The following is a 22670-nucleotide window of genomic DNA, read 5'->3' as shown; positions in this document are numbered from 1 at the left end:
GGGATGAGCCAAATCCAGTAGGATTTGTCTTCAGGGGACCATGAATATTTGTACAAAATGTCTTAGCAATTCATCCTTTAGTAGTTGAAATATTTCCCTCTGAAGCAGAGACTTCACCCTGTCTAGGTATTGCCAAGGACAGCAGGATTCATCCTCAGCGGACCTTGCATGTTGGTACAAAATGCCATGGCAATTCAGTGAATAGTTGTAGAAATATTTCAGTTTGGACCAAAACTGACATCCATTTTTTGAGCTGTGCTACTACTAAAGAATTGATGATAACTTTGAAAGAGTCCGCTCAGCTTTTCCAAAGTATTGAAGGCTCAGTCACATCAGAAAGAGTGAAATCGTGTGTGTTAATGAGCATAGATTAAGTGTTAATCTCTCCAAATGGACTATCTGTGAAAAAGGAGGACTTCAGAGAGATATTTCATACTCAATACATCTGAAGTAAGGGAAGAGGTTACCGTAGTCTTGAATCAAAAATGTAATGATTAAAATGACCACTTTCTTCCCTCTGTTATAAAGTTGCTTTGCTTCTGCTGAAACATCATTCTGAAGTATGATAGTTCTTGTCTCCCTGTTCGGACGATATTGAAGTGCAATTTTAAGAATCCTAATTTGTCCTGACAGATATTTTACTTAAAAAGACAGTAAAGTTACATATCTATCTTTAAGTCCCAATCTTTGCATTGTATCATAAAAAAATTTAAATACATTTTTTTGTTCCCCAGGTTTGACCAAATTTGATGGGCCTGTTTGTTTGCCGAACAAAGGCAAACACATAGAAACAACTCACTATTCATTTTACCATAAGCTACTGATATGACTTAATAAATTAGAACTACTCTTTAATGTGTATTTATTTATCACATGTATGTGATTTCCCTCTTCTGCATGAAACTGATTTCTATGTTGCAATAAAGATTTTTTTAGGTTCTCAAAATGCTGCATTACATATAACAAAGATCAAAATAAGGCTCCAGTTGGCTAAATTTCTGGTGATGTGCACCAGTAATCGTTAGAAAAGTGCACGTCCATTGTATGACAGAACAATGAACACTGTGGCCTTGTGAGGTGATATGTAGGACTGGATTAAAACATCAGACCAAGTCACGGAGAAATATAACCAGAAAAAGACGTTTAAGGTATGACACACTCTTCCCAGGTCTAATAATATCTATACGTCTTCAGAGTGAAAATGATACAATACGTTATATCTGATCTTTCCTCTGTCTTTTAATGAAGTATCAGAGCTTAAGCTTTAACTTCTTGTCTTGAATTCTTAACAAAATAAAACCAAACCAAGTTGTTCATTTGTTCTCAAAGTTTTACGATTCGTTGAACTTTGCTGAAAAAAATAATGTCACTCTTGGATGAAGTTGTTTTTCGCTGCACTGCTTCCTTTCAGCTCAGTGGTATTAAAAGTATTTTGTTCCACTCAGCTTTGTGCAACTCATAAAAGCACAATTGTCTGCAGTGTGTTGCATAAATAATGAAATTTAAAACGAATGCACTGTAAAAACTTTGTATTTTAATGTGCACCTAAAATTTCTGTTTTCTTAGACTGTATATTTGTTTCCATTATACAGTGAATATGTTGTTATTACACTGTACATTTGCCATTCACAGCTCCTTATGATCTATGATTCTTCTCTGTTTATTATTCAGTTCAATGAAAGACAGTTCACCTGCACTGAAAATACCAAAAGGCCACATTTAGATTTTTTCTAACGTTCAGCTCTAGCCTTCGATGTCTCTTTGCCTTTGTCAGACTTGTCATGAATGTGCTGTCTCTCTCTCTCTCTCTCTCTCTCTCTCTCTCTCTCTCTCTCTCTCTCTCTCTCCCTCCACAGCGGAAGTCGGTGATCGCCACCAGTCTGATCGTGGTCGTATCGCTCTTTGTAGTCGTGGTGAACTACTCGGAGAAGCCCTACTTCCTCCTGCAGCCCGTGTTCGGAGAGACGTTCAGCAGCCACTGGATGTTCTCCAAGCAGCCGTACAAGGCCTTCAAGCCTCACCTGGGCTACGTCAGCATCCCCAAACAGGAGGTGAGGGACAAACACACGCTGGCAAACAGCTGCTATGTAGTCTGATTACTCTGGTGTAGCATTAAAGTTGCCCTTATCAATATTTGTATAATAACAACTGACAAACCTATAGAGGAAAGCTCTAATGCACCATCTGTATGCTCCTTACCCGGCACCAAGTTTTAGCAAACAACTAGCTGGTGAACACTGTGGAACATTTAGCTGCTAAAAACTGTGATATTTTTTATAGACCGTATATAAAAATGGACGCCAGTTATGAAAAGTAAAGCCAATGTGGAGATGCCTTAAAGTGCAATACCACTTTGAAAAACCTCTGCCTTCACTAGACTACCATTTATAAAAGCTTCTCTCATTAAATACAAATGCTGTAAATGTTTTCCACAAGTCATTATGGTTTCTTTTGCTAAATTCACTTCTTCTGATCAGTGTTCTGGTGGTCCTTCAGGAATTAATTTGTTAAGTAATTAGATATCAGGCCTCGAAGAGAGGTATGTTTAGGGGTGTGCTTAATTGGGGGTTTGATTGACGTGCCTGAGGTGCAGTTATGTTTTCGGTGTAGGTGGGCGAGCGTAGTATCTTTGGGTTCTCAGTCAAATCAGTTTGGAGGTAAAAGTGGTTGGCCAAGACCACTACAGACTACTACACTATATATTCCTACTATTGTGTTCTGTCCAAATATTTGGAGAAACTATATTTTGATACATTAGCATATGGTATTGGAATTTTTAAACATTCATTTATGAGGAAACTTGCTCAAAGCATGTTTATAATTACAGTATTTACAGTGTAAAAAGTTGCAAGTATATGAATGCAAAATTTCAGCTACAGATAATTGGAAATTGGAAATCAGACACATAGAATGAATAAAAGACGCTAAATAAACAGTAAAAAAAAAAAAAAAGGGACAAAATGTCACATTTCAGGGATCAAGGTAAACTGACACACTTAACAAAAGGACTAAAAGCTAATTATGAGATGTTTCGAGCTCATGACAAAAGACCACAAGTGCCAATCCGGAGGCTTTGGCTTTTTTGTAATTTAACAAGGTTTTCTTTTCGTAGATATTATATTTTGCAAATCGGTTTTCCACAGCAGCCTTCGGATGAAAGACTCATGTTTTACAATGAACCTTTTCACATTTGTCATATTATGGTGCAAATGTCACACCTTATATTGTACAAACACTGTGTGCAAACGAGTTCTCATTCAGGCAGTCACAGTACTACATGTTCAAATATTCAGACGATACTTCTGGGTTGACTATACTTTATTGGCACGATGACACAAGCATCGAACTTTCAGAAGTAATGCCGTTTGCTAACTGGTGCGACACTATTTGTCTAATTTTGAATGTAAGAAAACCTGAGGAGACCATATTTGATCCGAAGGAAGCGAGTGATCAGACCTGTGGTTCCACGTGACGAGGCAATCACGCAAGTTCAGTATAAGTATCTTGAGCTGTATCCATACTTAATTTTTTTTTAAATACATAACATTTGCTACATTTACACCTAGTGTCCACACTTGGTGTTTTAAAACCCTAAATGGAGACTATTGAACATTTTAGTTTGAAAACTCTGGGACTGTGTCTTAGTTTGGATGGGAAAAAAGTGACGTGGGGTTTAGGAATCTTCCCGTGTCATCAAAATCAAAGTTTAAGGCGATACGGACTTCAGCTGGGTTGGTTCATGAACTCCTTTGTGTCTGTATCAGTCAGAATTTTAAACAGCAGTCTAAAATAAGCAGAGGTTGCAGAGGTTGTTCTGCAGGATGAAAGTGCCGACTGATTGATGCCTCAGGTGGAGCATTTATTTATTTATCTATTTATTTTTAATTATTTCCCCTTTTTTTTTTTTCCCTTTTAATTATGTGCGCTCAGTAACATCTTGACGGGTGTTGTTTTGGAGAGGCAAATTTCCCCATGTGGGCAATAAAGTATCTACATATCTATCTATGTGAAGGGGTGTTCAGATGACCTCATGCAAATGCAGCACCTCCTTCAGGACTTTCTTAATTCATTGGACCAGGTTCTCTGTGATGGATCTGGAAACGCCTGTTTGATGTCTCTCGTGTGCATTATTTCTTTGTAATTCCCAACACCCGTGTCCGTGATCCTATTCTTCTGCCTTCAAACAGCTCTGTGCTGTATATTCCCCGCACAATTTATGGAAATAGAAATATCAAAGCCCTTTTTAATTCCCACCACATCAAAATGTAAAAACCCGCCTGTGTGTTTGTTGTTTGGGGATGCAGCCCACAGAAACTCATACGGGTGGATATTGGGTAGTCACGCAAGAAAATCATATTTTGCGTGCAGGGACGCGTGCAACATTTCCGCCTGACAGGAAATGAGGATTCACACATTGTGCTTTCAGTCGGGAGTCTCGATTTGGGGTTGCAATGGATGCGTCGGTCCTTCATGAGAAGTGGACGTCTCATATTCAGCGGGCTGATATTGACAGATTAATGCGGAGCGTCATCCTCTGCCTCCGGAGAGTTTTACTCGCACAACATGGGCCCAGAGGCAATCACGCCTTCCTCCAATCTGTACATCTGCACCTCCCTCTGCCTCCAGACAAGCCTACTTGAATCGCTGGCCCCCCTCCCAGTGGAGATTTATGCAAATCGGCGGGAAAGACTGGCAGCTTCTGCGGTATTAGGCCTCCTTTTGGCTCAAATTCCCCCCATCAGAGAGTTCTCCGTTGCAAATCCGAAAGGGGCAGTGATTGGCCCGAACATGTGTCAGAAGTGTTTCCGCACGCCTCTGAAACTTCTGACAAAGGATGGACGGAGCAGTGTAAGTCTGGTCAAGGTGATACTGCTGCGCCGCGTGTCGTAAGCGATAACGTCCGGAGTGAAGGCGCGCCGTGTGAGCTGTCAGCCTCTGTTAAGCACACAGCAACACCTTAAGAGGCAGTAATATTTCTCCGCAGACAGTAAGGCAATCTTACAGGCTCCGCGGTGAGGTGTCGTTCGAGGTGTTATAAACCTCTCATGGGCATGTATAATGCATAACCCGGTAGCATTGCAACGGTCTGCCTTATTTTCCTCATTTGATTGAGTCTGTCTCCAGGTGTGATAAATGGATCCTGCTCTGCTTTGCGGGAGAAATAGAAAACATTTGTCTTGTGGCACTTTACATGCAGGCCTCTGGTCTCTCGCAGGCCAAGAGGGAGAAACTCAGTATTTCCATTTGGACCGGCACATTTTTAAATTCAGGCCCTTTGAAAAGAAGACAACAGTCAACACTCGGCGACAGTGCTTCTATATTTGGATCACTTTGTGGATAATGTTAATGAGAAATCTTCTGGGTCTGAATTTTATTCTACAAGCTGATTAAATATCTATTATTATGTTATTTGTCCTCTCAAAGTTATTATTAGCTACCAGCTAGTTTCAAACAAAGGATGGATGAGGCTGAGCTGCAATATTAGAACTTAATTCATGATTTAGTGAAGAAGAAGCAGTCGTAGGTCTAATATTTAAACAGGAGGTCGACTAATATCAAAAATAACATTCAAGATGTCAGATGATATGTTGAAAGTACCTGCCAACCTTACTAAAACTAATTATACTTTCATATATTTAAACGTACATGCTCAGAGAACTGTATGTTTCAGAGTTAGTAGTAGTGCTCAGTGTTTAGATTAGATCACAATATCTGAATATGCTATCCTTTAGTGATTTTGGGTCATTTATTAAAAGAAAAATCAGCTTTACATAGTTTTATTTCTGCTATCTTTTTTTTTTTTTTTTAGCTTCCTCCCAATTTACATCCTTATTAAACAGCCTTCTGATCACGTGTCAGGTCAGACATCTCAGTAATAATCCATGGATATTAGCTTTGTCAGTTGTAATACTTGAATGTGAGTAAGAAAATATCTAAAAACGAGACCCAGAGCTGCTAAGCAAGTGCTTCAACAACAGTTCACAGTTGTTCCAATAGACTGAAGGTAACAAGGGCGTTCACAGTGTAAATAACTTAGTACTGATGCTCTGGTTAAATCACAGAGGAGAGAAGGAAGAAGCGGCCTGATTGGAGGCGATGGAGTGAAAGACTGACCAGGGGGAGTCTGGACCACACGGATTAATATGCAACGTAACACAGAAGATGCTACAGGCACAGGTCGGAAAACCTCTCTCCATAAATCCAAACAGCCTTTAAGCTAGTGATGCTCAAACTTAAATTTCCTCTCCCGGCATTGATTAAACACCTGAAAACTCATCGCCACTCATCAAAATGACATATCTAGAAAAAAAAAAAAAGAAATCCCCCGATGCCTTAAAGTGATTTAGATGTAACTACAATTCAAATATGGCCCACGTCTACCTCCACCCGCCCCGCATGGTGGAGGGATCGCTTCCTCAGGTATGTGACGTATGAAAACCCGGCAGTTAACGCTCAGTCATGTCGTGAACTGCTTATTGTGTTCATCATTGATCTTGTAAAAAAAAATAAAAAAAAATAAGCTAATGTATTGATCAAATAAATGTTGTGAAATTTAGTTATAGTAATTCTTCACATTTGTTTCCTTGAGGTGGTGTTTCAGAAATAAACTGTATTTTTCTTCTTTAGTATCGTGGTGACCCCCCCCCCCCCCCCCCCCCCCCCCGAGAGGAGCATTTGGAACTAATCACTTCCCCCTTACGGACAGCTAAAGCTAATCAATTAATTTTTAAGCAGAAGTGCATTAAGTCCCAGCGAGGGGTCCCAGAAACGAGATGCTTGGCACGTTAATGTAATCATTATTGCCTATTAATTAATCGTGTTCGGAGCATTTTAAAGAACGTCAAGGTTAAGTTCACACCCCAGCGCTGTAATTTAATGACGGCTGCGTCCCCGGCATTAAGCCCACTTTTCTAAATAACCCACTTTATTTTTTAAACACACTCGTGCATTAAAATTGGAGGCTTTGCTGAGTAGATTTGGTGCTTATCAGAGTGCCAGAATTATTGGGATTATAAAAGTGCACTCAGTTTGCGATTACTGCTCGCTACTCTGAGAGACAGCGTCGTCAGCAACGTGAAACCAAGACATGAATCACGGTTGAGGAGAGGAGGCCGTAACGTTTTATTGATTTACATGACGTCAAAAAAAAAAAAAAAAATCAGAGATTTGCCGGGAGCCAGATTCCAGTGGATGAGCTGAATAAAAGGGTTTCCGTTTGGAGTTTTAGTCATTAGTTGAGGTTTTAAAAACACTTCTTTAACGCGCGCAAATGAGATTAGAAACAGTAATGTACACTGCTGTTTATACCTGCGTGACTCTGAATTACTTAAATGTCTCTTTTTATTCTCAGATAAACCTTTGTAATGCGGGGGAAATGCTCTTTTATTCGCTGGGCGGCCGTACTTGCAGGTTACACGTCTTGTTCGGGGGCACTTCGGCAGCATGAACGCGTGAACCTCACATGCGTGGAGCCAGCCAGCCAGCCAGCCAGGGCTCCCCACAGAGCAGCCCGGGCCAATCTGTGTGTGCTGAAAGGCGTGATGGAGTTATGAGCCGGGCTGAGGGCAGCGGGCGATGATGGACGAGCTGCTGACAGCTCAGGGCTGCGGTGATGTGTGTCTCAACCACGCAGTAAATGGAGAGCTACCAGCGCAGGTCCAGAGATCATTTCTTAAACCATGATTGAATCCAGACGCGGGGAGAAACGACAAAAAAAAAAAAAAAAAAAAAAAAAAAGCAGGACGCTCTGCCGGAGTCATTTGCGTTAGAATTATGTCTCGTATTGTGAGAAAGAAAGTCAGCACTGCTTTTGTGTTGTTTCCTTTCCGAGCAGCTGATCTGGCGTCGGCACAACAATGAGTCGTGAGTGCCGATAAGCCGAGCAGTTGAAATCGAATTGACTGGATTGTGTTGTGGGATTCAGTTTGCACACTCAAACTCTCTCCTTGTTTGTTGAGAGAGTTTCACATTCGCCGTCCGTAATGCAGGAAAAAGAAAAGATAAGAAAAAAAAAAACAAAAAAAAAACGCAATTTGTATTCACGCCGTTGACATTACAGTTATTCTCCATTAATCAAATGATGAACGGGGCTTAGTCATGACACAGCGCTCTTTCTCTTCTAACTTCGTCTTGCATTCATTCACTTAAGTAAGTTTAATCTCGTCAAAACAAACCAAGCATATTAGCTTCAATTAGGTAAATCTCCCCATCTCGGATCCAGAGAGGGTTTTCTTCCTCTCCTGGCAAAGCGTAGCTAAGAGCTCTTATTGGAGATTCATTAAAAATCCCCCGTCTCCAGTAAAATATAATAAGATACATAAAAATATACAATAAGATAAATGTCGCAACTTCCTTCTTCTGGTGTCTGCGTCGTCGCAGTTGTAACCTCTGAGGTCCTTTATTCAATTAACTTAATCTGTGTTAGTTCTGGGCAGCGTGACATCGAAATAAAGGAAAATTATAGAGACCCGTAAAACCCTGATGGATATTTTTTGTATTAATAATTACAAAATGCATTCAATTTGATGTTCTGACCATACAATCCCCTTGCCAAAATATCACTTAAATATTATTGAACATACTGTACATAAAGTATATAATAATTCAATTTTAATTAAATGAAGTTGAGTAAAAGGACCGGACATACTTTATGACAATCTCCTTTTCAGTTCAGTGTTCAAGGTCTTGATGTCACTTTTATCTGTTTAAAAAAAAAAATTGCACACTTGTTTGAAGCACTCGAAAACAGCAAAATGAAGGTTTTCTTTTGTTCCTGAACACAAATCATCAGTAAAATGATGTGGGAGTCGAACGAATCGAAGATCAATAACGTTAACGATCACCAGCAGCAAAGATTTGGGTTTCTAAATTCTAATTATTTTTTTCCACGGTGATTTCGGGGTATTTCAGAAGTTTCCCCGCCAGCTGTCTTGCAGTTTTAGCTCCTCCAGTGATGGAGGATGAGCGAGCAGGCTGAACGGGCCTCGTTCTCCAGCCGTAGAAGGAAGTGATGACGCACTGCAGTGTTTTGCGCTGTGATGTATTTCCTTTCTCTTGGGGCTCTGTTGTAATTATCTCGCGTTCTCGTGGCTGTTTTATATGAACCGTCTCACAGTCCTGCCGAAATGCATTGAATGATCGAAAAATGATAAAAGTGAGAGATCGCTTGTCGTTTCTTTAACTCGAACTTCAAACTCGAGACTCAAGACTACAGACTTGAGATTTAATTTACATGAAACTTAACTCCTGAAATACTGGAGCTGACAGACAGTTGAGATTTTTGGACTTTACAGGAACAAAGACCAGTTTGAAATAAAAAAAAAAGACAACAACAGCAAGGTTGTCTGTATTTGATTGTTTGTTATTATGGTATAATAATAATAATAATAATAATAATAATAATAATAATAATAATAATAATAATAATAATAATGGCCAACATGAGGACCTGAAAAACTTGGGATCTTGACTTGGACTTAAGATTTGCTCCTGAGACTTAATTTGAATTTACATAGATGATTAATTTTTCCTTGATTGACTTGTGAATGGACTCTGTCGTCCTTGACCTCAGATCTGACTTTAATTTTTCTCAGTTTACCACAGGTTTGACTTGGACTTGTCTCAGTTGACTGGAACTGGACGTTTTTCTTTCAATTTTAGACTAAGAGTTTAATGTCTTAAATAAATGTAGACTTGACTTTGACTTTACTTGACTAGCTCTAGTTTGACTTGGACACAGCCATAAATTACATGAAATTTGACCTTGACTTGTATTAACTGATTCTGACTTAAGACTTAACTTTGACTTGTTTCGGTTAATTTAAGACTTGAATTGAAAAATGACTCCGCCAAATTAAACTTTTAATTGGATTTGTTTCAAATGACTTGAGACTTAAACTTGTGCTTATAAATTGTAGATTTGACTTCAGACACCAACAGACTACAGTCTGAACTTGAAGAATCTTAAGAGTCAATATTAGACTTGATTTGAGGCTTAACTTTAATTTGCCTCTGATAACTGGAGACTGATTTGGACTATATCAAATGAATTGAGCCTTTATTTGTCTCAAATGACTCAAACATTGACTTGCACTCGGCGTACAAACATGTCCACCTTGGTGATGGAGGGGGCTGCGAGGTTCTTCTGTTGCGGACCCTGACATCTATCCTCCTTCGGGACAGCAGAAAAATGAATAAAAAAAAAAAATTAAAAAAAAGTAAACCTAAACTTCAGGGTCAGACTAAGACTTACATCATTATAACAAGAGTTGCTTTCTCTCCTCCAGCCCCTGAAGCTGCACTGTGAGCTGTGCAGCATCGTGTCCAGCTCCGGTCAGATGTTGGGCCAGGCCGCCGGCGCTCAGATCGACCGCTCTCCCTGCATCTGGCGGATGAACAACGCGCCCACGCGGGGATTTGAGCGCGACATGGGCCGGCGAACCACTCTGAGGGTCGTCTCCCACACCAGCGTCCCCCTGCTGCTGCAGAAGCCCCAGTACTTCTTCGGTCAGAACAACGACACGGTCTACGTCGTGTGGGGGCCGCTGCGAAACATGAGGAAGGACGGGAAGGGCATCGTGTACAACATGCTGCGACAGGCGGCGGAAAACTACCCTCAAGCTCGCATCTACGTCACCACGGAGGAGAGGATGAACTACTGTGACATGGTGTTCAAGAAGGAGACTGGGAAGGACAGGTGAGTCAAGCTACGGTTGCAGCGTTTCTTGCACTTGTTTCTGTGTTCGGTACAGCATCACTGAACTCCTCGGCAGGCCTCCAGTTTTTCACCCTAACAGATTTGCCCCTCAGTATTTCGCCATCCACTCTTTCTGTTCGCTGCTATAATATCGATCCCGTCGATGCTGAAGGTCTGCTCATTGCTCTGTGCTTTTTCTTGTTCTCACTTTCATGAGGCTCTCTCAAAGCGAGTTATTTCACTCTGCCTCTGAAGGGGTCCTACGAGGCTCTGGAGGCCGTTTAACATTTTTTTTTTTTTTTTTTAGCTCTTATGAAGAGCCTCAGAAGGATGCGCTGCCTGGGTTATAGGCATCAGCCAAACGCTGGTCTGGGGAAAACGTGGTTAATGAGGTAGCAGGAGCTAGTCTCACAACTTCTCGCACACCTTGGCACATGTTTAGTTTCTATAAGCAGTAAAGTGATTCAAGCTGCAGATGAGTAAGTGTTGTTTTTTTTGTTTTTTTTTATATTCATTATCATTGTTTGATGGAGACATTGTGCAACACACTGCACACTGTAATTTAAAGACAGTCCCTCCCAGCTTATTCCTTTTTCTATCAATTCCCCGAAAAGAACTGCACGTTAATGACAAAGAGATCGAGGCTGCGGGCCCGCTATTGTTTATGAACCTCATTTCCCTGCCTCGTCCCCGCTACACTCCTGTCTCTCCCATATGTCATCAAGACCTCTCTTAACTTCTTAAGAGGATTAACATGTTTGGTAATAAGCGTAGCATCCATTCCAGTTCGTCTCCATTGTCTCGCTCTTATTCGGGATGACTGGGTTAATGCTGAGTTTCATGTAGAGCGTCCGTGTTCGGCTCGGCTCAGCTGTTCCGAAGGAACCACAAGATAGTAGCGCGGGATTAGGGAGGGATGCTCGGGAAGAAGAATCTCATTACAGGACATAATGCTCCTGGGTGAGATTCAGAGCTTCAATCATTACTGATTGGTAACACAGACCAAACTCAAAGTGTAACAATGAACTGCATCTAATGAATACCTGATGAGACCCGAGAGGTTTGTCTTTATATATGTGTGTGTGTGTGTGTGTGTGTGTGTGTGTGTGTGTGTGTGTGTGTGTGTGTGTGTCTGCATCTGTCTGTCATTTTTTTGTGTTTGTCTTGAATTTGGCTGCACATATTTCAGCACTGAGAGGTAACGAGTGTCCATGGTAACAGTTTAAAATGAAGCCTGAAAGACAGCGGCAACACAGTCTATTTTAATGCAATCAGAGGGAGAGGAGGGAATGACTGCTCTCGTTATACTGAGCTAATGCAGTCTGATAGGAGTCTGCAGGCTACAAAAAAAATGAACTTGTCCATTTATTTTTCTGTGCGTGTCCATGTTAACTACATTTATCAAAGTCTAAAAAAGACCATAGCAACATCACACACTCTGAAAAGACTCGCGCTGCTGCAGCCCGTCCTGCCTTCAACCCGTTATTTGTGTGTAGTGTTCACTAGTTTACTGTCAAGCGCTCGCTACATGCTGCAGGAATAATCATCAGCTTGGCAAAGATGGAAGAGTGATCGAACACAACTCTAATTATCCAGATTGCAGCAGGCGGCCGCAGAGACGCTCGTCTCAGCCTCGACATGCTCTTTTGATCAACGGGAACGCGTCGTCCGTGCCGACTGAGTCGCCAGCCGGCCGTGTAACCGTCTCTCAGCCAGTAATTTCAAGAAGGTCTGCCGGGAAGCTCGGTCCTTTCTGGGCAGAGGCGAGGAAATTACAGGAGAATTAGGAGTTAAGGGGGTTATGATGATCCAAGCGGGGCCACAGCAACGACCGCCTCAATCCTGCTGATTTGATTGAGGAGCAGGTCACAAAGACCACGTCGGAAACCAGGAGCACAGAGAGCTGTTCACGTCAAGAAGAAGCCCAGAAACGTACAAACTATAGAAAACGTCTGAGCAGGTTCACGTCTGTAACAAAAATAGGCGTAAATTAAATTTGCTAAATCTGCGGAGGTTGTTTGCTGGGTCCAATTTCATACCGAGTAAAACTTCATTTTTTAATAGGAAAAATGATTGTATTAACAAAATGATACATGCACCAACAAACGTCAGTCAGGCTTCATCTTCTTCATTAAAATTGACACTTAAACTTCACAAAGAGAAATCAAAATGTGCTTCTGAACAGTTTTTGCTTTCCAAGATTTTTTTCTCTCACACTGAAAAGTCAGGTAATAAAATGCAGGCAGACTTTCTTCTTCTGTGCTAAATGTTGCCACTTTTCCAGCATACAAACAAACTTAAAAACTGCTGAAAATTGGCATGAAGTCTGGATTTGGGACACAGTCGATGTCTGTTGTTGCACGCCAAATTCCTCAAAGGAAACTGAGGTGCTGCTGTACAGCTGGAATAGACTGAAATTGCTGTGATGATGAAAAAGAAAACAGTTTGAAAAGCACCTCAGAGAGCAAAGAACATTATAAATCGAAAAAAAAACCCCAAAAAACAATATTGTGTGTTATGTTCTGTTTGGATGTAAAGAGATGTAGATGAATCTACCAGAGCTTCATTTTAAACTCCCTGGCAGCCAATTATTGACACATGAGGCTGAGTGTGATTTCATAAACAAGATACTGAGGGATAAAATGTTCGCTGGCAGGGACAACATCATATTTTCAGATAAAAAGAAAGGTGCATGTCGATTACTCAGCTGTCTGAGGCGTAATGTCATGATGACGTCAGAGGTTAAACCCCTGGACTTGTCCTCGTCCCCCCCACCCCACCTTCTCCCCTCCTCCCCCCATCAATCATGTTATCCTACACGCTAATGATAATAATCTAAAAGCAGTAAACGGGGAAATAGTCGATTGCGTGTCCATCAGGAGCCCCGATAATGAAAAGTCCTGCATGTAAATGTGTTTCGACGACCACTTTAACGTATGATTCATGTCATTTGCGCACTGCGGCTGGAGGTTGGAAGCTCTCCGTTATCAGCGCTGCCTCCTGAGCTGCAGTCGCCGGCTGTCGGAGCGTATCGCCGCGGCCCTGTTAGCGGCGGTAGATAACGGACCTCTCGACGACACAGGACTTAAATCACACTGTCACTTTATAGCACTGCCACCTGGGCCCGCGTGACCCGGGCCGCCGCCTCCCCGCCAGCTGCTCATACAACAGCATGCGTACATACTTAACGTCTCGCGCCTTAGTGTGCGTGCAGATGTGTGTGTAGATGTGTGTGTAGATGTGTGCGTGTGTGTGTGTTTTCAAAGGTGACACCTTCCTTCTGTGTCTGATAGTGTGAGCGATGTTATTTATCACCCCCAGAGGGTCTTAATCCTCTCATGTAAAGCGGTGCTCTTAAAATGTAAAGTGCTGTAGGTCCACGTTTAACTTTTTGACGGATCTTTTCTGTTCACTTTCAGAAACTTGTACGACGTATAATGTTTTTTTTTAGTTTTTTTTTTAGGTGTATTTCATCATTCAAAAAAGGCTTTTGTGACCTCCTGACTTGGTCACTGCAACTTATTATAATAAGCCAAGAATTTGTGTCTGGTCTGCAGAGAAGGATAAAGTGCAGGGAACACATTGCTCCAGAGCCGGACACTCGCTGTTACCTGCCAGTATAAATTCAATTAAATATAAAGTTATGGTTATTGCTTATTAAGATGGACGTGATGAAGCCCTGAAAACCCGAGTTGCTGTGTTCGCGTCTCTCGGATCGGCTCGCCAGTGCGTACTGAATGTGCTGATATAATGACGTCTTCTGTCTATGAGATTATCCAGTTCAGCAGAAACCACGGACGCGCATCATTTGTTCACCAATCAATGAATCATTAAAGATGAATGAAATGCAGTGGACATTTTTCCAGAGGCTCAGTGTTATTCCACCCATGTTTGTTGGATTACGTTCTGTATTTGACTGTCACTATTCAACAATTGGCCCGAGAGGATTTAAAGTATTTGACAAAGAGAGCAGAACAGCTGCACAATAAAAGCACAGTCTGACCATTTTTTCATTTAATGACGATCTATAACCTTCAACAGGAACTTATAAAATCATCAAAAAGATATAAAACCTAAGTTAGAGTCGCCCCAAAGTGGAATTTAATAATAAATGAATATGCTATGTGACTTTGACCTCATTCACTTTAAAATATTTGAAAAAAAGACACTTATTTTTGCTTTTTTCAAAACTTATTTTGTTGTTTATCTTGATTTTGTTTTTGTTGCTGGTTTGATGCGTTCAGCTTTAAGAATTTCTGGCTTTTGTTTTGAAAGGTACTTCTCTCATCGTACAGAATCAGTAGGATACTTCAGTAGAGTATCTTTTTAACTTTTTGAACCATTTGTTCTTCTTAAACTTCCAGGTAATGTTTGTACTTTTCATTGGAAACAAACAAGGTTTATTTGTGTATTTTTAAGACAAGTCTACCAAACTAAAGTCACTCTGACCCTCACATCATATGCTTTTAACCTTTTAAGCCCGAGAAGCACCCAATTGGGGGCCAGGGAGAAGACTTAGCAAAAAATATGGACATATATACTGATATTTACACATCTGAACAAACCTCACAAGTGTTCCCTTTATTATTACACCAACATTATTCAAATAGACCTTGTGGTTGCAGAGATATATTCTTTTTTATTATAGGTATGCAATTTTCGAGCAGAAGCCCAAAAAATAGGTGTTTTTGAAAGGTTAATCATAAAAGTTGTTTTGAAATGTTGTTTTCTTCCTCCTCTTTCTTATTGTTGCATTGCGGTTTGGCTGAAACAATTGGATGATGAAAGGATGATGTCTTTCATGTGATAGACCTCGTCAGTCGTTGAGATGAAAGGAAGTTTTGTTCGCTAAGATGTCAGCATGACTTTGGTTTGTGATAAAATGTTCATTGAAATTGATCTGATTCAATTTGTTTCCACATTTGTAAAAGATACGAGCTGATGCACCCAGAAACAACAACAACAACAACAACAACAACAACAACAACAACAGCAACAAATTGCACAAACCCTCAGAGAGGCTTGAAGGTAAGAAGAAATGTTTGTCAGGTCAGTCTTGAGCTGATGCTCATCATGTTTGTCCTGATGTTAGAACACAAGATTAAAACCAGAAAAATAAGATAGTGTGCACTTCCTGTACGATATCCAGGTCAAGTAAGGGACAAGGAGGTCAAACAATGGAAAAATAACGAATTACAGCTGATGTGTGGCAACATTTCATCCCAACTCAGTCTTCAGAGAGCAACGATACATGGATCTGCTCCTCCAACATCACTACCGCTCAAACAAACCGCTGTGTCTTTAGATTCTTTACAGACAGCATGAAATTGGATCAATCACACGGATATTTGGGACAGACTTTTCGCAGATCGGATTTGGTGCGTCAGGACATCACCGACCTATCTGCATCGGTTGCTGTGGCAACGATATATGAGCAGCTACGCTGGTGACGTAGCTGTCCGACACGGAAGCTGCCGGCGCAGAAGTGGCAGCAGGCAGTTTATTTTGGCTCCGGTCCGTCAACTTTCGACGTTGTTGTCCTCCGTGGTGCAAAAATCTCCACTCTCTGATAGCGCTCTGCTAGCGGTAGCATTGCGATGAGATTCTGCTCTGTCACTTGCAAAAATTGCAATTCATTTGTTGTTGTTTTTTTACCTGCCCAGACGTTCAAAAATCAATCTGAATGCTTAACACTGAAATAAGAAGATATATGGGCGTCATCTGTATTTGCAGCTGCAGCCAGCAGAAGAGTTTGTCATCTCGTCCCCGTGCTTGTGCTACGTCGTCGTGCTCATATTAGTTCAGGAGATACAAACAGTAAGTGAACCCGCTATTTAAAACATTTGTCAAAATCACAGCCTCTGGTCACAATCTCAGCGGGTGACCTTTCATTTCAGCAGCACACCGCTTGTTCTTACGTACGATTTTTTTTCACGGTGTCACATCTGGTTCAAAATGAACTCCAGCTGAGAAGTCAGCAGGAATCAAAAAGACATGGAGGTGACAGTAATATCTCAGGTGACAGGATGGATTATTTTCCTCTAGTGTGTTGCGGCGGTTGTCAGATGAGAATAAGTGGAGTGTGTGTACGGCTGTGAAACGAGGACAAAATAGAAAAACTGGGATTCTAATTTGAGCAGTATTGATTTGGGGAAATTACCAGAGTCTGCGGCAACATACAGGACGTCAGAAGTTCGACACAAAGCAAATTAAATCACAGAAATTATCCTGAAAGGGCTCTTTGTCGCCTCTGGTTAAGAAACAGTCAAACACAAGCAGCAAAAATGGATGTTTCGTCTTCAATTCATCACCGGGAGTGAGTCACTCCGATCTTAGATGAACTTAATGGCAGATGCTTCACTCTCGCGGGCCTCCAAATATGTGGTGAATTTTATTTTAATCTGTTTTTATTAGCATGAATGTCACGGCTGTGTAATCACGCTTCATAATCTCCAGCCGTCCACTTCATATGAGTGTAAGTACCCTCGGCAGCCAGGGCTTGCTCATCCAAAAATAGTTTTGAAAAGAAACAACGTTCAGCTCAACAGCTTCTGTGTTATAATCACAGTCTGAGCGTTTCTGTTCAATATTTTTGAATGTGAACAGCTCTTTAGCGAATAAGAGGCCTTTTGTGATGTTGTGAGGTAGAAACACCCGAAGCTGCTCTGCGGAGAATTGACCGGGGAAATCACGGAAGTAATGAGTGTTTTCCGGTTTCAAACAGACAACCATCCACATGGAAAAATTAGCTCTCATGCATGTAAACACTCAAAACAAAACCGAAGCTCAGTCTTTTAATTCATTACCTATTGAAGAGCTTTTATACTCCTGATGATCCGACACGTGTGAGATTTGGCTCTAGTTTCTGACTTCATCGTACGTCAAAGCTTTGATCGTATTACACTGAATGGAAAGCCATATTCACTTTTACATTGTTGACAAATAAATCTGGTGTTATTAGAATCTTGAGAGTTTTTTCAGGTTGTAGTGTTGGTTGTGGCTAGTTTCATTCAACGCAAAAATAAATACAGGTGGAGGTCTTCCGAAAATGGACCCACGGAAAACCTACTTGAACCAGATGAGGCATAAATTCTGAAATCTTAATAGTCCCCGAAGATAATCAGACCTGAGCCAAAATGTCATCAACCCAGAAACTGTCTATAAAAAGGGACGTAGACTCCGGGTCTGAAAAGTGCCGTAAAGTTCAATAGCAGTGAGGGCCACCAGGGGCGAGCTCCAAAAAGCCACCGCCTCCACTAGACGGACACTAAACAAACTTTTTCCACAAGTCGTGATGGTGTCATGCACTAAATTCACTCCTTCAGATCAGAGTTCTGGTAGTCCTTCAGAAAATAATAATAATCCCTAATTTATTAGATATTAGTTATTAAAGAGAGGTGTATTTGGAGGCGTGTCTGGTTTGAATGACTTACCTGGAATGTAGTCAGGGTTCTGTTATTGGTGGGCGGGGTATAGTGTCCCTAGCTCCACCCTCTCGTCCAAATATGGTCATCTCTGTCTCCAAAAGACCAAGATGGCGACGGCCAAAATGCCAGACTGGAGGATTCAAGTGGCGGTTCACAAACCCAATGGGTGATGTCATGGTGGGTCTCCTCTTGGATTAACCTGAACAGACCCAAAGAGAAAAAAAATATCATGTGCTATTACTTAATTTGATCTTTTAATAAGCAAAAGAGCAGCAATAAAAATAATCATCATCATAATGCTCTAAGGGGGAATGTAAATGCCATAGAAACAGGAAAAACTATTGTAAATGAACAAAGATGATACATGCACACTTGATTTGGACCGTACTGGATATTTTGCCACACATTGACACGCGGCAGTAGAACGAGACCCCACTCGACCCGATCACACGGAGCAAGTTTCGGTTTTACAGAACTATCAAAGACCTCTTCAAAGAAGCTTTCAGCTATTTCCTTTGCTTTTCCTTTTGGAGAGCAGGGTCGTAAATGTTGGATGATCTGATGCTTAAATTACAGTTTGCAAGGGCACATATGCGCATGCATATCAGGGTTAACCAAAGTTAAATTCTTCTGGAAAGCAAATCTTCCATAATAATTCCATATGCTCAGATTCTGGTCGTGAACTTTGTTCACATGTTGATGAAGTGCCTGCAGAATTCTGAAGAGAAAAAAAGAGAAGCTAAAACTTCTCAAATTTAAAAGTTCAGGTTTTTTTTTATTGTTGCTTTTAAATGTCATTTTATACAGATTGCTGCAATCAGAAGGTAGCTGATGGATTAATTAATAAGTCCAATAATTATGGTCGAAAAGTAACAAAGATGATCGTCTTGAGTCATGGCAGTCCTGGAAAGCAGGTCAGACTTGATTTTTTTTACATTTTGTTAACTCACACAACACGTTTCCTCACGGCCACAACCTGCACTTTGCTGCGTAATGACACGTTAATGCCTTAAGAACTCTTGCTGGCGTTCTTGAAGAGCACTGCACACACCCTCTGCAGAAAATCAACTCCATTAAATTTCTACACTTAACAGAGATGTGATTCTGTGCCTCACCTCATTGTGCTTTCATAAAAAAAATGTTGACGGTGCAGCTTTGAAGTGTGTCAGACAAAGAAGATGAGAATTGTTGCCCGACCCTCAAAAAAAGAGGAATGTAATAGAACGCTCCAGTCACTGAACTTTGTTGATGCAATCCGTGTCCTGATGTGATTGAAAGCAGCCACCGGCCTTAATGTCAAATAACTCTCTGGCAGTGCACAGCCTTGTGTTTACAGGGTGCGTCGTACGTGACTGTATCTGTAATTGCTTTGTGTTTTGGATGTCGAGAGGAGGAACAGCAGATAGTAGAATTGCTGCTGTCGGTTCATGTAGGAGATTGAAGCTCAGTGTTTGCCGTATCATCACATAGCTGTAATTTCATGCTTATCACAACGTGCCGGTTAAAGAGAAAAAGGGAGCCGGAGGATTCATTGCGTTCCCCTCCACATAAAACTGTGATCTCCACCGCACACGGCCCTAAAAATGAGCACCGAGCGTGTTGCTTTCCAACCAAAACCCAAGAATCTGTCACCGAGCGAGCGTGTAATGACATTACATTTCTGTGTTGAAAGCTTGTAATTGCTGTGAAATTATCTTATTAAATGAAGCAACTGGAAACCCCGAGACACAAATAACCCGGCGTTCTGGGTGGCTGCTCATCGGGTCAAAGGCGATCAGCACAGTTTCTGCTCCCAAAGGAAGAGGGGATGATCGACTCGTCGTTTTCTGTGTTCTCGTGACCCCGTCCGAGAGGGAAATGAGGCGTTTTGTCGGAGGGAGAAAAATAAAACTGTCAACTGAAAGGCGAAGTGCAGTCTTCCTTAAAGCCTGTTTGCATTCATGCCCTAATGATGTAATGACGCTCGGATGATCCTCGCAAAACTATTAAAGCGGACCGGGAGGGACATTCGGGATCTATTTGCTTTTGTAACGTAAAAAAAACCCCTTCTGCGATAAGAGCAGATTTTCTTCACAGCTTCTGTGTATTTTGTAGATTTTTAAAATAAAAAATATTTGCATGAAATTGCATGACCAGTGGCGTTTGGATCAGTAAGTGTTGCTCGTTCAATATCATCTCAAGATCAGATAGTCTCGTCACTCAGAGAACCAAGGTTACAATGTAACCATATTTTATTGTCCCTTTTCTTTTTTGAGTATTTACTTTATTTCCTAATATACAATTAATGGCAAAAGTACGCGGGCACCTAAACATTACACGTCTGCAGTGGCAAGAGAATGATTAAATTAAGACTTTATTAATCCCTCATTGGGGAAATTTAGTACACAAACTGCCCAATTCTGAGCACTCACAATCTGCAAACTAATTATTTAATTCAGACATTCACTGTGTAAGTTGGCAAAAGTATGTGAGCCCTGTTTTGGCAAATGACATCAACAAAAGCTATTTGTTGTTAGGAGCTAATAAACCCGGAGTCCAATCAATGGAAACAAATTATTGATATCGCGGCAGTGTGTCGCACTCGGTAATGAAACTCGTTGCAAATGTAACATTGCTAAACGAAAGAATGTAAAGATATTTTGTTTGGGTGATTTTATCTTATATTATAGTGTTGTGTAGGGATCTGCTGTTGCACTGCCATGAACCACTTGCATTAACTACAAACCTGAGGAGCTCTTTGCAGTCAAGTTCCCCCACCACAAACTCAGAAAAGCATTTCTTTAAGGACTTTCCGTTCGTGCACGAGGGCACTGTCATGTTGACACAACTGCCCACAAACATTTTACAGCCGCACAGTATATCTATTTTTTTTATCCTTTCTTTCCACATTTGATGTCTAATTTGATTTTGTGTGGTAGAAAAATAGCAGATGACTTTTACTTTCATGTCACCAACAATTCTGCCACAAATGTGACACGTATTTGTCACGCCTTTTATGGAAGCGTCCTTGCTTCTTTTTTTGGGGAGGGGAGTAAAATCTCTCTGCGGTGGATACTAACAGAATCATGTCCAGCTCTCGTGAAGCAGTTATTCTGCCAGCTGGGCAGTAATGCAGGTAGACACGATGGTTAGCCCGCAGCCACAAAAAGCTATAAATGCGTTTTCTGCTCTGCTTTGCAGCGCCCGAATAAGCTCCCATTGGGTTGAAATCTCCCAAACACACACCTGCATCACTAGTCATGTAGCAAGCCAGCCTCATCTAATAAGCCTTATTAGATCAAATGGCTGTGTGGCTCCAGAAAATAACACCCTAAAGAGATAAAATAGCCTCCTAACGCAGAGCTCCACAGTGTGTTGGTGTGTATTGAGAATGAGTCTGTGCACCGACATCTGCAGCACAGCTTCTTGAATATTTACTTTATACTTTTATGAGAATTTTATTTGTCCTTTAAAGAGCCGTATTGTCCTTATTCAGGCGTAAAAAGATCAAATGAGACTTTATTGGCCTCTATTGAGAAATTACTCAGCGGTAATAGCAAAAAGAAATATTATTCAGAAGGCAAAAATCACAGTAGAATACAAAGTAGAGCATTAAGAGCAGCGCAAGCAAGAATAGTGATATAAAAGGCAAGAATAGTGATATAAAAGGCAATAAAATGAATAAAAAGATGTTTTTACTGACATTAATGAGCAAAAATGTAATTTATTTTCAAGATTTTTGATTCTAAGATGTAAAGATTTCTTGTTTTTCTGTCTTAAGCGATATATTTGAGCTTTGAAAATGTAGGACACTGACATTTTTAATTGTTTTGTATTAGGCTCTAATATGAGCACAGTGTTGTGGAAGTATAAAGGATCATGGAAATACTGAATTAATATCATCTGTCTCTTACTACTGCTGGTGTGTGCAGTGTACAGTACATACAGTAATGTGTATTTCTAGCGATGCTAAATATCCTCTGTCCTCACATTAATCAGGTTTCAAAATAAAACGGGTCACACGCGTGCACAGAACGGGTCGTGGTTTTGTCCAAATCACTGCTGCAGGAAAAAGCAATTAACGTGTCTCGGGTTGGTGCCGGCGTTTCGTGCAGGAGCCGGTTGTTTTGGCGTGAAGGTGAGAGCTTGAGAGCCTTTGAAATAGGGTATGCGGTGGTCAGGCATGAGAATGTTTCACAGGTATACCGCTGTAAATTTGTACCGCTCCTCCTCCCTCTCCCCCTCCTCCTCCTCCTCATCCCCCTCCCCCTCCTCCTCTTCGTCTTTTCCCAGGCCATCTTTTGACATTTTAACTGCAGCAGGTGCAGAATTTTAAGTCTCTCAACAGACCAGATAACTTGTTCTCCCTACATGTCTCATGGATCCTCTTAATGCTGTCGGACTTGAACAAGATTTCCTCTGATGTTTAGGCTGGCTGCAGACTCGTTTATTTTTTTTTACGCTCACTGTACTGTGGAATCACAATCAAATAATCTGCAGAACGGGCCAAAAGAAACGTAAAATGCGAGGCGAGCAGCCGGCCGCGTAGGTTGACGCTCGCGCTGCGA

The 22670-nt window shown here is 41.1% G+C and overlaps 1 protein-coding gene across 2 annotated transcripts in view; it reads left to right on the top strand.

Annotated features, from left to right (window-relative positions):
* st6galnac3 (ST6 (alpha-N-acetyl-neuraminyl-2,3-beta-galactosyl-1,3)-N-acetylgalactosaminide alpha-2,6-sialyltransferase 3) overlaps positions 1-22670 on the top strand; it is a 72747-nt gene that overhangs the window by 23441 nt on the left and 26636 nt on the right. The window contains exons 2-4 of one of the 2 annotated variants that reach the window (XM_069157974.1): positions 1857-2051; positions 10287-10696; positions 15628-15724. In XM_069157974.1, coding sequence (XP_069014075.1) covers positions 1857-2051; positions 10287-10696; positions 15628-15724 — 702 coding nt within the window. The remainder of the gene's footprint in view (positions 1-1856; positions 2052-10286; positions 10697-15627; positions 15725-22670) is intronic. The other variant, XM_069157973.1, reaches the window with a different exon arrangement.

Source organism: Embiotoca jacksoni, unplaced genomic scaffold (assembly GCF_022577435.1).
Source record: "Embiotoca jacksoni isolate LCO1_2020_lvr unplaced genomic scaffold, fEmbJac1.0.p SCAF_22, whole genome shotgun sequence".
Taxonomy (NCBI): Eukaryota; Metazoa; Chordata; class Actinopteri; family Embiotocidae; genus Embiotoca; species Embiotoca jacksoni.
This window is presented reverse-complemented; position numbering and strand designations above follow the sequence as displayed.